The 15,995-nt window shown below is 34.6% G+C and overlaps 1 protein-coding gene across 1 annotated transcript in view; it reads right to left on the bottom strand.

Annotated features, from left to right (window-relative positions):
* Positions 1 to 6,701: 6,701 nt before the first annotated feature.
* RGS17 (regulator of G protein signaling 17) overlaps positions 6,702 to 15,995 on the bottom strand; it is a 29,245-nt gene continuing 19,951 nt past the window's right edge. Inside the window, exon 4 of the mRNA XM_082855285.1 lies at positions 6,702 to 7,613. Within this exon, the coding sequence (XP_082711411.1) occupies positions 7,425 to 7,613 (189 nt within the window). The 3' untranslated portion in view covers positions 6,702 to 7,424. The remainder of the gene's footprint in view (positions 7,614 to 15,995) is intronic.

Below are 15,995 nucleotides of genomic sequence, written 5' to 3'. Positions count from 1 at the left end.
TTGAGCCGTTCCGTGTTGCAACGAATCACAGCCCAGCAAAGCCTTCAGAGCCCCGCTTCCGCTAGCCCCGTCCCCACAAAACCACCAACCTCCACCCCCAAACTTGAGAGTGGATTAGTGCCAGGAATACTGAAGTTTACTGGTATAATGCTTTTGCATTTTTCAAAAGACCTTTTCATAGCCCGCCAGAGGAATGTATATGAGGGAATAATACAATCTAGACAGGCCTGAGAATGCAAGGGCTGAACATCCCACTACCTAACTGGTTTGAGCAGGATTTACTAAGTGGTGGTGTAACTGTACAGAGACCTAATATACCCAAAATCTTCTTACTTATTCTTGTAAAAAAAAAATGGTAAAATACGGGAGCCCTTGACAAGGTTAAGTCATTCTTAAGTCATCTAATCAGAATTGTTGAGGTTAAGTATAAATTCTTATAAAATGAGCTTGCATCGTTTCTTTGCTCTCTATATACAAATGCAAAGTAGAATGAGCTGACTCTCCAAATAATATAGAACAAAAATAGGTTTTGCTACTTAGAAGCTTCAACTAACTCAAATCTTTTTTCACTTTGAATGTGTATTAAGCCACACTACTTTATAAAATTGTTTTGCTTTAAAAGTGATCCAAACCCAATTAAAAAAATTCTAATCCGAGTATAGAACAGGACTGATTAGGTTGTCTGCATCTCTTTTAGGAATAGTTTTTTTCCAAGTCTAAACTCAACTTTGAATATTAGTTTAAGCATAGAAATTGTGGGAGCTACTTGAACTCAACATAAATCTCTCAGCTGAATTCTCAAAACGAGTTATTTCAAGAGTATACTTTATTATTTATAAAAGGTGCAAAAATGTAACAAGTGATAACCTTATAGAACAATGTAAAGAATCCTGCCAGCAATTATTTTCCCTCAGATGTGTAAGCAATTTAAGCAACATAATTAAGTGCACCTTTACTCCTATAGTGTTACACCAATGAGGAAACAGTAACTTTTCTAAGGATACATTGGTGAATTCTTTATTCAAAACATTTTTAAAAAGTCAGTGTAACGCATGTGCATTTTACAATAATATCCATAGGTTTCCACAATATAGTCAAATGAAAACAGCTTTAGTTTTACTTTGTAAACTCAAAGAAATATACACTGTTCGAGATTTCTGCATTTTTTTCCATTATGGTCATGCTTAAATTCTATTACATGTTGAAAATTCTAGCATTTTCAGGAAGTCTGTTATTGTACATAGGTAAAATAATAAAATAGATTCAAGGAAGGGGGCATAAAAACCCAAAACAACTTAAGTTGGTGGAAAATAATCTGGATTATCTATTCAATTTATAAGTACCTACAGTTATTCTGGCATTGCAAAATAACCAAACATGGCATCTCAAGTTATATTCATGCATTCAAAATTTCTTTATGGTCCACTAATAAATATTGGTGAAGTCCAAGATATGGATATAGATTATTAAGTACAATGAACATGGTAGAAAAAATTACACACGTTCAATATAAATTTTACAGAACCAAACACATTGAAATACTTTTTAATATTTAGCAAACACCCTAAAATCATATACAAGATACACTGTATTTATGACAAATAGTTTAAAGCAAGGGGGAAAAAATCAAGCCTTTTACATTATTCCAGTATTCAGTGTTCATTGTTCAGTGGAAGGCAATATAGAAAAGTACTCAGCAAAATCATCATCAATTTAGATTACCTTTTATGACAGTAAAACTAAAATCTTCACTATCCAAGGGATGCAGAGGATTAAGGTAATCATACAGGTAGTTCAAGGGAAAAAGTTAACCTTCACGTCCTTTAAGTGAATGTTCAAGCTAACACCATTTTGGAGTTTTACTTTCCCATATCAATTTCCAATTCATTATATTTTCTTCATAGTATTGGTTAGCAGTCATTTAATGGAACCTAGTAGCAATGCTGAGGAATCTGCTCAGAATATTTTTATCTCAGTGTAAATGTCCAGTAAATTTACGTCCAGTATACCCTCTTAAAAAATGTATCACTTCACAGTGGAAAAACCTAACAGACACTACCTCAGCCAGGTGATAAAGTTCAGCATCGACAATAATAAGTCGTAATGATGGTATGTACCTTTGAATGGTGTGATATGAATGGCACTTCTGCCGTTTTTCTTCCAAAAACTGGTAACACCTGTCTAATCGTGGGAAAAAGATCAGACAAATTCCAGTTGAGGGCCATCTTACAAAATACTAGACCTGTACTCCTCAATACTACCAAGGTTACCAAAAACAAGAAGAGTTTGAGAAAATGTCACAGCTAAGAGGATACATGATGACTAAATGTAATGTGGCATCTTGAATCCTGGAACAGAAAAAAGACAGTTAAAAGCTAAGGGAATCTAAATAAAGTGTAGACTTAATAATGCATTGATATTGTTTCATTAATTGTGACAAATGTTTCATGGGTGTGTCATATATGGGTTCTATCTATACTATCCTTGGAATTTTTCTGTAAATCTAAAACTATTCTAAAATAAAAGGTTTAATGAAAACTTTTATGAACATACAACTGCCTTTTATTCTTTTATTTTCATATTTTCATGATAAGATTATTTAAAAAATCATACTACCTTAATAGTAAAAAGAATGCTTTCTGTTCCGTGCCAGTCAATGTTTTCTACAGGCCAATCTCTTTTAGTTTAGTTTTACGTCTAACCACCACATATTTATTTGGCAAATTAACTGATATTTATATTCTTCCTATCCTTGGGAATGTTTTATTTCCTGTGGAAATAAAATTTTCAAATGATTTCTCTTATTTAAACTTTGATTTAAACCTACAATATTATACACGCACTCACACATATGCATATGCACATCTAAATATCTCTGTGTGTGTGTCATTGAAAGAAACATACTTCTTTGTAACTTCAGTGTGATGTGGTGAACTGAGAACTGATTTTGAATCACATTATTGAACAAAGCAATAACATATTCATATATTCCTCTGTCTTAAAATAAGCTTGGTTGTATTTTTTAATGAATAATTAAATCAGATTTTTAAAGTATAGTTTGAAAAAAATCGGGGGAAAGTGCATTAAAATGGCATTTAATACATACATTCTTGAAAATGGGAATTATTACTGAGCTGGAGAACTTTGATAAAATAGTAATATTATATGTAACACTTCACTCTTTCCATGTTTATTTCATTCCCATGGCCATCCTGTAAATTATTATATTCCTCATTTGAAGATAAAGAAACAGGCTCAGAGAGGATAAGTGATTTGCCCAAAGTCACATGAGACAGAAACATAACTTGAAACCAAATTTATAATTAAAGGCTGGTATCTGGAAACAAAACTTATCACTCTGTGCACTGTTGTGTGTTGCAAGGATGCTACTAAGAGTGTTGCAGAGAAGATCCGAAGCAAGGTTTTGGTATCAGTTTCATTGGTAAATATTTGAAGTTGCAGCAAGTAAGGAATAACTAAACTTTTTGCAGATTGAGTATTGTTTTCTCAGGAGAACAAACATATTGGTCAGAAATTTTTTAAAAACTGAAAAGGGCATGTAAATGTAAGTGTCTGAAAACTATGAAAATTAAGGTCATAAACTGTCAACATAAATACACAGGCAAAAAAAATTCTGGAAGTATCTTTACCACTTTTCAAAATAATTTGCCAATGTATCTAATGCGAAGTTTTCAAAACTCAAGTTTGACAGGGTTCTATCTATAGACATTTTGGACCTAAGAAATTTTAGGTGGCTTATTTTCCTATTTTCTGATTGTATGTTAAATTTCTTCCTTGTATCTTTCTTCCTCAACACATCTGGTATATTGCATTTTTTTGCAAATGTAGTTTGTTACAATTACAATATGACATTTTTTTCAATGTAAGTTAAAAGCGTATAGAAAAAAATGGATAAATTCAAAAAATAAGAATCAGGTATTATTTTAAATCAGCTTAATGGGGTGAAAGTGTATTTTTTTGCCCTTAATAAATAAATACTATTTACTTATTTCTACAATCTTTTTGCAAAACTGAACTATCAGGTAAATATATGATACACATTTCATTCCACAAGTAAGAATCTAGGCAGCATTAAAGGATACGAATAAACACCCCATGCACCATGACCAAATATCAGAACTGGTCATCCTATGTACATATTTTAAAATTGAAAAAAAATGACCACATTATGGTCTTGATTTTTGCACATCATAGTGTTGATATCAAAATTGTGTTTTGCTATTGTTCTCTTGCCAGTGCACCTGCTGTGCTTAGAGCTGCCCTATAACACTGTCGGGACATCTGTATTACCTTTAGGTAACATCATAATAGTTATCCAGTGTAAAGAAGCATCATGCATTCATTATTAGTGTGATCTATGTTCAAGATCCATCTCTGAAGAAATCTCTCCAATTTATATAAATATATGTATACATATTCATATATAATCTATATCCTCTACTTTTCTTTCCATTATAGACACATCTGAAGTTAGGCATTATTTAAAGAGCATTAACCTCTTTCTGTGTGCATTAGCAGATTCTAACAGGATACAAAGATAACTTGGCAATGTAAAATATAAAGTGTACCTTCTAAAGTGCTAATTTTTCCCCAGGGAGGAATTTACTCACTAGGAAAAATCAAACTCTACCAAAACAAATATTGTGCTCTTGGAATGGTAGCATAGACACCAGTTGAGGGCTTTTTTTTTGTTTATTATAGCTCTGTAATTAAAACTGAAGGAATTATACCATACTTTAAAAATTGGTAGAGTTGCAAGTACACAGACATACTCTTACATGGAAACTTTAAACATTTTGAAATTAAAAGAGAAACACTCCCCTCCCCTGAAAATAGGAATTTAGCAGGGAAATCTCACGTAACATCTGATGTGTAAATCTACTCTAGAATCATTCTCAACACAACTTCCTAATCAGATTTCAAAAGGATATACTAGCTTCAAAATCTGTATACTACAAATGCCCAGAGTTAGAGATTAGGACTCTTTATAAGGGCCCTTATCTTTTACATTTGGTAAAATATTAAAGGTATTGTCAAACAGACAATTCATCTAATAGTCCAAAGTATCTTATAAAGATAACTTATGACTAGCAAGTCACCATCATATATAGTAACAACAAGAATATAAAGTCTACATTTAAAAAGATTGATGCATGCAGTGTATCATAGCATATTACATATTTTCTAGTCATGTGCCTCAAACACAGCAACAAGTATGATATTACAACATATATGTGTATACAGCATAGTAGCATAACAATTCTAATCAAGAAAAAAATTAGATAATTTAGGAACAATAAACTTCACAATAGAAGTGATGATTATTCTTTTAGCTTTTTCTTCACTCGTTAGGAAAAAAATACGACATTTTGTAAACATCTTCATAGCTATCTTTTTCACCATATTACTGAAAACTATTGTTCAAATAGTAAATATCTAATTGACATGGATAAAGCATGTCTTAACACACTAACACTTTCAGACAGAAACACGCATTTGTTAAAAGAAATTATTATAAATATTTTCTATCTTGTATTTTAACTACATTTTCATAAATAATGTATTTAAAAGTGCTGAATATAGTAGGATAGTCAGCAACGCCAGTGTAAACAGAACGTTTTGTTTTCTACTCTGCAAACTTTTTTTTTAAATCCCATTTTGTCAAACACTGCAACAGTTAAAATATTTGCATAGGGAATAGATAATAGCCCTTTTAATCATATCTCCTGAATTCTGTATAAGTTAGAAAATCAAATTCACTTAAAAAAGCAATTCTTGAAATGTTTTAAGTTTATGGCAAAAGAAAATTACGATGTCAACCTTTCAAGTAAAATAAATGTTAAAAAGAAAACCCCAAACTTGATTTTTTTAAAAAAACTTTAATAAATTAAAAAAATGAGAGGTAGTTAAAAAAATGACAAAGGAAACTTATAATTTTAATATCCTTAATATAAGGCCAGTATTCTTAGTGGATATAAATATGTTTAAAACTTTCATTTTAGGTTACTCAATATTTATTAAGTTTAAGATTAAAAAAATAGCCTCCAGGGGATGTTAATATTCAAATGTAACACCTTGATATAAATATGACACTGACTTTTGTGTGTGTGTGCGAGATAGGATACTGTTTTCTTGAATGTCAAAAGTACGTGCCAATGTCAGGCAAGTATTTTTTGTCTTAAAGATTTAGTAGTACATATAAAAAATAATACGGCAGCTAAAAGATTTGAGCACTGTACTGCCTTTCAATTATGGATCAGAATGGTTTGGTTTTAACATTTTTTAAATAAGTCATTTTTAAGATACTATGTGAAAACAGTTAAGGTCTGAAGTAGAGAATTGTCTTCTAGAGAACCCCTATAAAACTTTTCTTGCTTAAAAACTTAGCTTTTCTTGGATTTCACTTTCAAGGAAAATATGCCACAGCACAGATGCTATTCATCAAAAGTTTTATGATGCTACATATAGGCATTCCTTTATTAAATCCTTTCTTTATATTCCAAAACTAAGTTATCAAGCTTATTATTATTATTTTTTTTGCTAAAGTACATACTTTACACAACCATTTTAGAACTGGAGAGCCAGTCTTTAATAAATTAATTACAGTATTGGACATCTGATACATAGATTCATTTTCCTCTATTACAGTTAAAAACAATATCACTCTTTGATTTGTCTTTGAGATAGAATATCTTCAAATTGTTTTGTGCTTTTTTTTCTCTTTTCTTCATATATATATATGAAGAAAACTCTTCCGTAATGAAAATGCCACAGTTTTGGCAGTGAACAACCAGAGGAATTCCCCATTAGGATTTTCCAACAAACAGAGATAAATAGCTCTTTTTTCATGTACAGAAATATTGGCTTCAAAATTAGTGTACTGAACACAGTATATAGCATGTTGAATATCATAGTTACAATTTAAAAATTGGCTTTTTCTGTCTTAGATTATATTTAAAAATGCAAACCACAGCCAACTTTTTGGCAATTATTTCTATAAGACCATATTGCACGAAAGTCCTTAAATACAGATATAAGTTATGCCATTGGCTTAAATATTAACAACAACTACATGGCAAATGAAGCAGTTTTACTTTGCACATGCAGTCTCTGGATACACTAGGAGACTGTTCATAGGACTACAAATACAGTTTGCTTGCAAGTAGAATGCGTGTTGAATGAAACAAACTTAATTTGGCAATTCATTGTTTCAGGTGGTATTTTCTCCAAACATAACCATGGATAACCTTGATACAAAATGGAGACAAAGACCATATGGTTGTATTTTCACAGTAGCCTGAGGAATGCTAAACTGTAGTTCTCCAGGAACTCAGTTTCAGGTGTTATTTAACTACTTTTATTTCTCATCCCAGCCCTCCAAAATGATTTTTTAAAAATAAAAATTAAGATTCAGAAGTAGAGCTGGCAGTACTTTCAACAAATGACTTATAAATCTGAGAGTTCAAAAACCTTGGGAAAGAATCTCTGTGCATTAAGGTATATATCTGAAGTTGGGCATCTTCATACATGTGAGCATTAGGATCCAACAGATTTCTGTTGATCACCTCTCTAACTCGAGAATCGAGGCTGACCTAAAAAGAAATAAGAGCAGATACATTAAATAATATTTTTTCAAAAGATCTCAACTAAGTAAGTATAGATTCATGACATTTCAGAGGAACCTCACAGAATAACTCTAAAATCTTGAGGTTAGGGGCTTCCCTGGTGGCGCAGTGGTTCAGAGTCCGCCTGCCGATGCAGGGGACGCGGGTTCATGCCCGGGTCCGGGAAGATCCCACATGCCGCAGAGCGGCTGGGCCCGTGAGCCATGGCCGCTGGGCCTGCGCTTCCGGAGCCTGTGCTGCGCCACGGGAGAGGCCACAACAGTGAGAGGCCCGCATACCGCAAAACAACAAAAAACAAAAACAAAAAAACAACAAAAAAACAAAATCTTGAGGTTATGTTTTCAAAGGTTACATAATAACCCTGCATACTTTTCTCCTTCAAACGTTGAATTAAACAAACAAAAACCAACTTTTAAACCAGAATTTTAGTTCAGATATCTTGGCTTACTTGGATGTATCTTTTCTACGCATTCACTCAGGAGTTTTTTTGACAATTTCTATTCATTGTTGCGGTGCTAGAGAATTCCCTGGCCAGGATACAAATTGACGTCCTCCTATGATGAGACTGCTGGGGTAACTCTTGATGGAACAAGGTAGAAATCTGGCAGAGAGTAGTTCTCTGTCCAAACTTAACACGTATATCAAGTGCTGATTCCCGATAGTTGCAAATCCCAACAAGTCCTCCCGTGTCAGAAGGAGGACACCAGGAATGTGGAAGGGCTGAGTAGAGCAGAACGACAGCACACACTCTTCAGCTCTTCTATCTACCTGGCATGGCATAGGACACTCTGTAGCCCATACCTAGGAATACATCCAAAGGTCTCTGTACTAAAGATTAAGCAGAATATTTACTTGAAATTCAATCTCTGAAAGGAGAAATGTAAGTAGGAATTCAGAGTACCCATTAATCATACAGTGTTATTTGAAAAGTGTAAAGAAATTAAATTCTGCAAGTGATTCAATTTTGTTTTTTGTTTTGTTTTGGTTTTTTCCTCCCTAAATGCTAATCTGGTTGGAACTGGTAGAGCATGTTGAAATGGGAAGGGGGGGAAATTAAATACCAATAAATGCACACTCTGGGAAAAGAACTAAGGTCTGCTCTGAAATGACATGTTAGCAACACCCTTTAAGAGGCAAACCACCTCAGAGTCTTGATTGGTGTCCATAGTTCTCACTGTTGAACAAAGACTAGGGCATTGTGATCCACAGTTATTTGTCTCATGACGTACTCAAGTCTATACAAACCTTTCATATTTATAGCTGAACGTTTTGTCACAAGCATTTTGCAAAAGCCTTTTTGGTTTCGGCTTCTTTTCCCACCCACTGTTTGGACTAAGCCTGGGATCTGAAACAGTCCCAATGACGGAAGCCACTCAGATTCCATTTGGTGTCCCCAGATGCCTGAGCTCAACAGCCCATGTGGTGTTGGGTTCCTTGATATACACCAGGGATGGCTGCTAGGGGAGGATGTGTCGGGAAATGGTGATCCAGACTCAATTTCTGTGGTTTAGCTAGACTAACTTATATAGAGAAAAAATTAAACGTTCCCTGGCTGAACTATATATTCTTCTCTCTAAATTCTAAAGAAAAAAGAAAAGATGTTCTGGAAATGGATCGTTTGCATTTTATTCTCTGTGTTACTGCCATAAGAGGTCATCGTCAGGTACCAAGTAATAAAAAGTACAGAATTTTTATCTAAGCTTTTTCTTTAAAAATATCATTTGTTTTTCTACTCAAAAGGAAAATATTGACATTGGAGTTTAAACTGATAGATCTTATTCTGAAATGTGGTGTTATGGTCAAGTGAATCGTAACAAACATATTCTATTATTTTTGTAAATGGTGCTCTTACTTTCAAACTTGGGAAATTTTTCTTTCATTGGAGAGAGGAACATTAGATTAGTGATAAAGAGGTCATTTATTTCTTAAATAATAGCATAATGAAATATATGCTATTTAACATATGTGTTCCCTAACACATATAATTAACATATTTAACATGTGATAAACTGATAACAGTTTATCAGGAGCTGGAATAATATTAGTTATCTGAAGACAGAGAAATAAAATAATTTGAATTAGTAAATGTGTTGAGTCTTCATTGAATAATTTAAAAATTTTTTTGGCTAATTAAAAACAGTAGTGAAATGCAGTACAGAAAGTAGTACCATTCAACATTTAGTAATCTGTAACAAAAACACATTTGCTATTTCCTTTTGAAAAATAAAATATTTTCCTAAATATCTGGTTGTTTGTTTGAAAAGGTTGTCTGTCAAAAGAAGTGTAGAGAGGTCAAACAACAAGGATAAACCCCATGAGCATAACAGTCTATAGTTTCATCTTGTAGCATCTTTGTGCTTCGATTGTGGAACATCTATAATACAAGATAGTGTGGGTGGATCCCAGCATGGGCCTGAGCCATTGTCACCCTAGGATTCACCCATGATTGGATGGCTTGTACGGCCAATGCATAGGACTGAGGAGTTTCCTGTGAAGAACTCATGCTAGGGGAAGAGAAAATTGAGTAGCACAAGACAAGAGCTATCCTTGGGCAATGGAAATTCTTTTCTTAGTCCTCACAGACTCCCATTTAGGTGGGGTGAAGGGAGGGACGCAGTGCAGCAATAACAGTTAAAAAACGATCTACTACTGTGGGACAGGGCACAAGAGGGCACTGAGAGACTTGGCAGCATTTAACTGGCAGTTTTAGCAGTGCTGGAAATGTTGGCAGCGTTGAGAGGTGGTAACTGAAGCTTTAAAAAGGCATAAGTGACTTTGTGACAGGACTCAATGAACTTGGAAGCATCCATTCCCACAGGGAGTAGGAGACAGAGAAAAAGAAAAGCACGTGGCTTGCAAACATAAAAATATGCACCAGCAACTCCACAAACTAATTGGGGGGAAAATGAAATGAAAGCTAAAGGTTCAACAACAGTATGGGGGGTAAAGTGGGGAGGATGAAAACAGAAATCTTTCTAGTGTGGTTGGGAAAACCTGGGTCAAATTGAATTAAATATTATGCTTGATAGATTTCCTAGCAATGGAGCCAATTCATGTAAAATAGGTCAGTATTGGCAAAAGGGAGCACACCAAGTTTTGACCCTGTCTTCCTCTTCTAGTCATCATGGAAATTTTGACTCTTTGGACATTTTTTCGGTGGAATTGTACTGAAGATGATGAATTACCACTAAAAGTCTTTTACTCCCATAAAGACCCTCCTAAGTCAATTAATTCCTTGAACAATTTTTTTACACATAATGATTTAATTTTTCTCCCATTTTTTCCACTTTATTTTTAATTTTACTGAAGCTGCTTTACTTAGGATTATTTTCTAAGTAAAATTCTGATTAATTTTTTTCTTTTTCCTTTATAAGTCCACGTTCAATTTTACCAATTATAGTTTTTGCCATTGGAAATGTTCTTTATAATTTTAACTAAATTCGGTCTTCTCATGTAAAATTTTACAGATCTGAAGGCTATCTGGTTTTCCTATCTGTTTTAATACACTTTTACCACGTGTGTTTTTAGTCATATTATTTTGTGTTGGTTATTTCTACTGAAAATAATTATAAATTACAAATAAGATTGATTATTGGAATGTGTTTCTTGGACCAAACATCACTGGTAGGATGAAGTGGAGTAACCATATTTCTGATGGCGTACAAATGATGGGAAAGTTAATCTTGTTTCTGAAGGAGAGTTCAGACATGTGGTTAAGGTTACTAGTTCTTATCGTGTCTCAAGTTCAAGTTTGGGTTCATAGAAATCCATAGTAGTATCATGGATGGAATACAATGGAATAACTCATCAGCATATTGTAGCTGGAAGAGCATCACACTTGGAATCTGAAGATCTTAGGGTTGTGTTCTCTCTCTACCAGATATAATTCTAATATCCTGGTTTTACTTCTTTGAAAATCAATTTCCTTTCCTATAAAATGGTGCCATGTGTCCTAGAGGCTAAAGGATTCTTGTGAGACTTATGCTGTAATAATATACATAAGACCATTTTGTCAACAACGAAGTTTAAGCCCAGTGTAAAGTAATAATAGTAATGATAATAATAATTGAGCATATGTGTAATGACACCTCAAACCCAATGTCTTTAGACTTTGTATCAACTTGAATTTTACCTTCTCAGAGTGACCTTCCCTGACTAACCCTATTCTAACTACATCATTTGACCTCCACCCCCATCATAATGTTTATCACGATTTTTAGTTACCTGTTTTTGACATGATTTGTTTGTCTTCCTAAAATGAAAGCTCCATAAGGTATAGGCCAACGTTCACCATCATATCCCTAACATCTAGCCCAGTACCTGGCTCGTGGGAAGTACTCAAGAAATATTTTTTGAATGATAATATGCGTGCACAAAGAAATGAATCTAGGAAAGTACAATCATGAGTCCTGTTTAGAAAAACTGATTTAAATTATTGAAAGTGCTAAATTCACATGATTTTGCACGAAGAAACATCTGTCTATGTGCACACATAGGACCCAAATGTCTTTCACATGTGCATTATGTTTAGATAATTCTGGTGTTTAAATAGGCTTTTTGCTTTTTTCTCCCTGATAGCAACTGGAAGTTTAGGGTGAAATCAGAAGAAGCAAACAGTTCCTACTACTATAAAAATTGTCATTCAGCAGAGCCTGAAAGTCATAGATTTAGTGGGTTTTTTAGCTTTTTCCGTTCCCACATTCTACAGAACAAGGTATCTAAGGCTGCAGAGCACTGAAGTGAGTTTCTTAGTGTTAAACAGATGGTTAAGTGGTGGGGCTGGATTACAGCCCTGGTTAAGGACAGTGCTGTCACTAGATATCTGAACACACATAGTTTTCTTCAATTCCAATAAGTCTTACAGTTGTTTCAGCATTTATAGATATTTCTTTATTCAACAGCTCAGTGCTGTTTAAGTTGGTCATAACTTTTAAGCAGACTTTTTATTAAAGTTCCTTATTTTGCTGGGTTTGTCTTTTCAATACTTAATATAAGTTGCCACTGGCATCTGTGATGTGCAAGCGTACTATTCGTCTTAAATTCCTCTTTATTACGTCCATTTGTTTTCCCTTTGAGGACAAAAAAGAAAATTCACTTTTGAGAGAAATGTTATTTTTGTCTGTTTTTAGATTTTTTTTTTTAATTTAAAATTTGGTCATTTCCCCTCTTGAAATGCATGCTGTGCCGAGAGTGGAAGTTATATTGCCTCCTGGTTGTAAACATCTATTTTATAACATAACATCCAAATTATTAAAAATGCATATAACATGATCTTAAAACAACGAAATGTAACATTCAGCACTCTGGCTTCATGAAGGAAATATGCTATGTATATATAATTTTTTTTTTTTTTTTTTTTGTGGTACGCGGGCCGCTCACTTGTTGTGGCCTCTCCCGTTGCGGAGCACAGGCTCCGGACGCGCAGGCTCAGCGGCCATGGCTCACGGGCCCAGCCGCTCCGCGGCATGTGGGATCTTCCCGGACCGGGGCACGAACCCGCGTCCCCTGCATCGGCAGGCGGACTCTCAACCACTGCGCCACCAGGGAAGCCCCAATGTATATATAATATTAAGAATGTAGACCTCCTTAACGTTTAACAAAGGGCAACATGATGACTCAATCTAATTAAAGTAAAATGAAAGTCTAGTGAAGAAAACTGAGGTTCTGGTTAAGAATAAAGTCCTGACAATTTTCAGTTATTTAGTTATTACCATTTTACAAATGATTCAAATGTTCATATTCTTTAAAAATATTCTAAGTAGAAACAGATTGTCTGGCTCCAAAGTGGGAAGTAGATTCCCAACTCCGATGGCCTTGCAGTGGTTGCTCTGAGCGCCATGTTAAGACAGGCTCTGAGGTTGAATCTGGGTACAGCAGTGAGGCAGACCGTGACTAACTGGCCATGACATTTGGAGGGGAGAATGCAGTAGTACCACAGGGGCCTTACAGCTGCCATTCTGGACTTGGTTTACTATCCTCTGTGCCCCTTTGAATTTTGATTTTTATAAACAAATCAACTGAATACCGAGGCCCAGAAAAAGTGAACTAATTTATCCCAGGCCTCACAATTAAGTTGGAGCTGAGCATGGACTAGAATCTGTCCATCCGAGTGTTAGTTCAGTGTTCTTACTTCTATATAGTCAGGGCTCTCTGGATGGGACATGTGTTCTCTCCAGTGGTGGAAAACAAAACTTGAAGGGTGATAACACAGTATCACTAAACGGTTAGCAGTGTATTGTTGATTAGAAATGCACAAGTTTTTGCATAGAAGGTCAGTGAGATATAATATTTTGGAAAGGGCCCTGGGATAGCTAGAAAGTGAGTGCCATTTTGGGAGCATGTAAGTGAGTCAAGTCACCTGACTGGGTTCAAAAGTAAATATATCTATACGTGGGCTTAAAATGTAACTTCTTAACAATTATCTTTTATAATTGCCTACTTTGGGTTTATTCAATTTTGCTGCTAAATAATAAGTGTAATTACTATGTTGACAGGAGAGCCATCAGTTGGCTAAACAGAGGTACTTCATACAGTCCAATCACTTAGATTCTATGTTGAGAATTATTTATATGTCAGCAAACAAGTAGCCAAATGATAAAAATTTGAATTTTACCTCTGCCTCTGGTATTTAGAGAATATTAAAGGAGAGAGGCTATTACACTAAATATTAGTCTATTTAATTTAGGAAAGGTCATGTTCTTATTCAGGAAATAATATTTTAATGACTTTTTGGTGAAACTCATGTTCAAAGTAAAGAAATTTGGTTAAAACAAAACTCTATTACTTTTGCAAAATAATGAAAATCCAATCATTTATATTTCAGTAATCAATAACTATGATATCTCTAAACTGTGGCCCAGAGAAGAAGTAATTTTGTGAAAATTAAGTATTTTACAAAGCTCCATCAATGAGTGACATCTGAAACTCAAGAGCTGTGTGTTTGTGTTTCCCACAAAAACTTAAAATTAGAAAATGGAGACTGTAAAATAAAGGAATTGTATGTACTTAATATAGAGAGCACTTTTTCTACTAACATTGTTTTAAAATGGGACAGTCATCATTTTAAGAGGATACATAGTACAGAGGAATGGACTAGATAATTTAAACAATAATCATTTTCAAATGATACATGTTACATATTTGGGGGAGAGAGATGGGATAGATAATCTTCCCAAAGACTCTGTAATTATGTGTACTTATGGACAAGAGAAGCACATCTTGGGGCACATTTGGATTATTTGATATATTTGCCATGTATTGCAATATTAAATAAAAATGAAGGTGAACTTAATATACTAATAAAATTCAAGTAGAACTGGTTAGATGCTGAGGTTCTAGAGAGACCAGAAACCTGAAGAATGTATTTTTAGGATGCAGAATTTTAATGGTGTTAGAAATACAAAGTGGCATCAGTAATAAATGTATTGAGGCTATAGAAAAATTTCTCCCCACCTTGTTTCTATGAATACTTTTTTCTGTGTTAATGCAGGAAGTAAAAATTAAGACAATCTTTTGTGTATCCAATTCAAGGTTTCTCATTTTGCAGAGACAATGCTATTGGAGTACTCTGGAATACCAATGGCACGAACGGATACATCTTTAAAAAATTACTCAGGTGTATCTGATTAGAAGTGAAATAGCTTATATAGCATCCCAAGCACAGAGCTGATAGACCAGCCGCAAACTCATCTTACAGATTTAAAGGTAAGGGCCGCACCAAACGCTGGAGGAGACAGATACCTGTCTCTAGGGGATGTAATAAACGTCCGCGTGCAGGAGAGGGGTGTGGAGGATAAAGTCCGGAGGCAGACAGCACCAGGTCAGAACACTTAAATGCACAGGTAAAGTCACAGTGGATTAAGAGAGACAGAAAAGACAGCAAGAGGGTGGCGTGCAGAAGAGAAGGCATTCTAGGAAATTCTAAGTTCAAATTCTGAAAAGCCCTGCTGGAACTCAGTCCCTCGGCACTTCAGAGGCCAGCCACACTCTCAGCCCCTCCCTCACCAAATGCTTGTTCACTCTGGTAGCGGGACCGTTTCTCAGGAGCAAACTGATTTTTAGAAAGCTAATGGAACGGTGTCAATCCGGTTGCTTGAAACGTTCCTTGTTTATCAGGTACATTCTGGCAATGGGAAAAATAGCTTGCACTTATAAATAACAGGAAAACCAGAACAAGTAAAATGATTGCCATTACACATCTCTCCCCCAAGAATATTAATGGGTCCTAAAGGGTCATACTTCAGTTCTGTAAAAACTCTATCATAAGCATCAACGTGGCAGGGTTTCTTTTGTTGTCGCTTTTTTCCCCTATACCAGAGGTTTTCAAACTAGTACGTATGTGGAAAACTT

Source organism: Leucopleurus acutus (assembly GCF_964270905.1).
Source record: "Leucopleurus acutus genome assembly, chromosome: 15".
Classification (NCBI taxonomy): Eukaryota; Metazoa; Chordata; class Mammalia; order Artiodactyla; family Delphinidae; genus Leucopleurus; species Leucopleurus acutus.
This window is presented reverse-complemented; position numbering and strand designations above follow the sequence as displayed.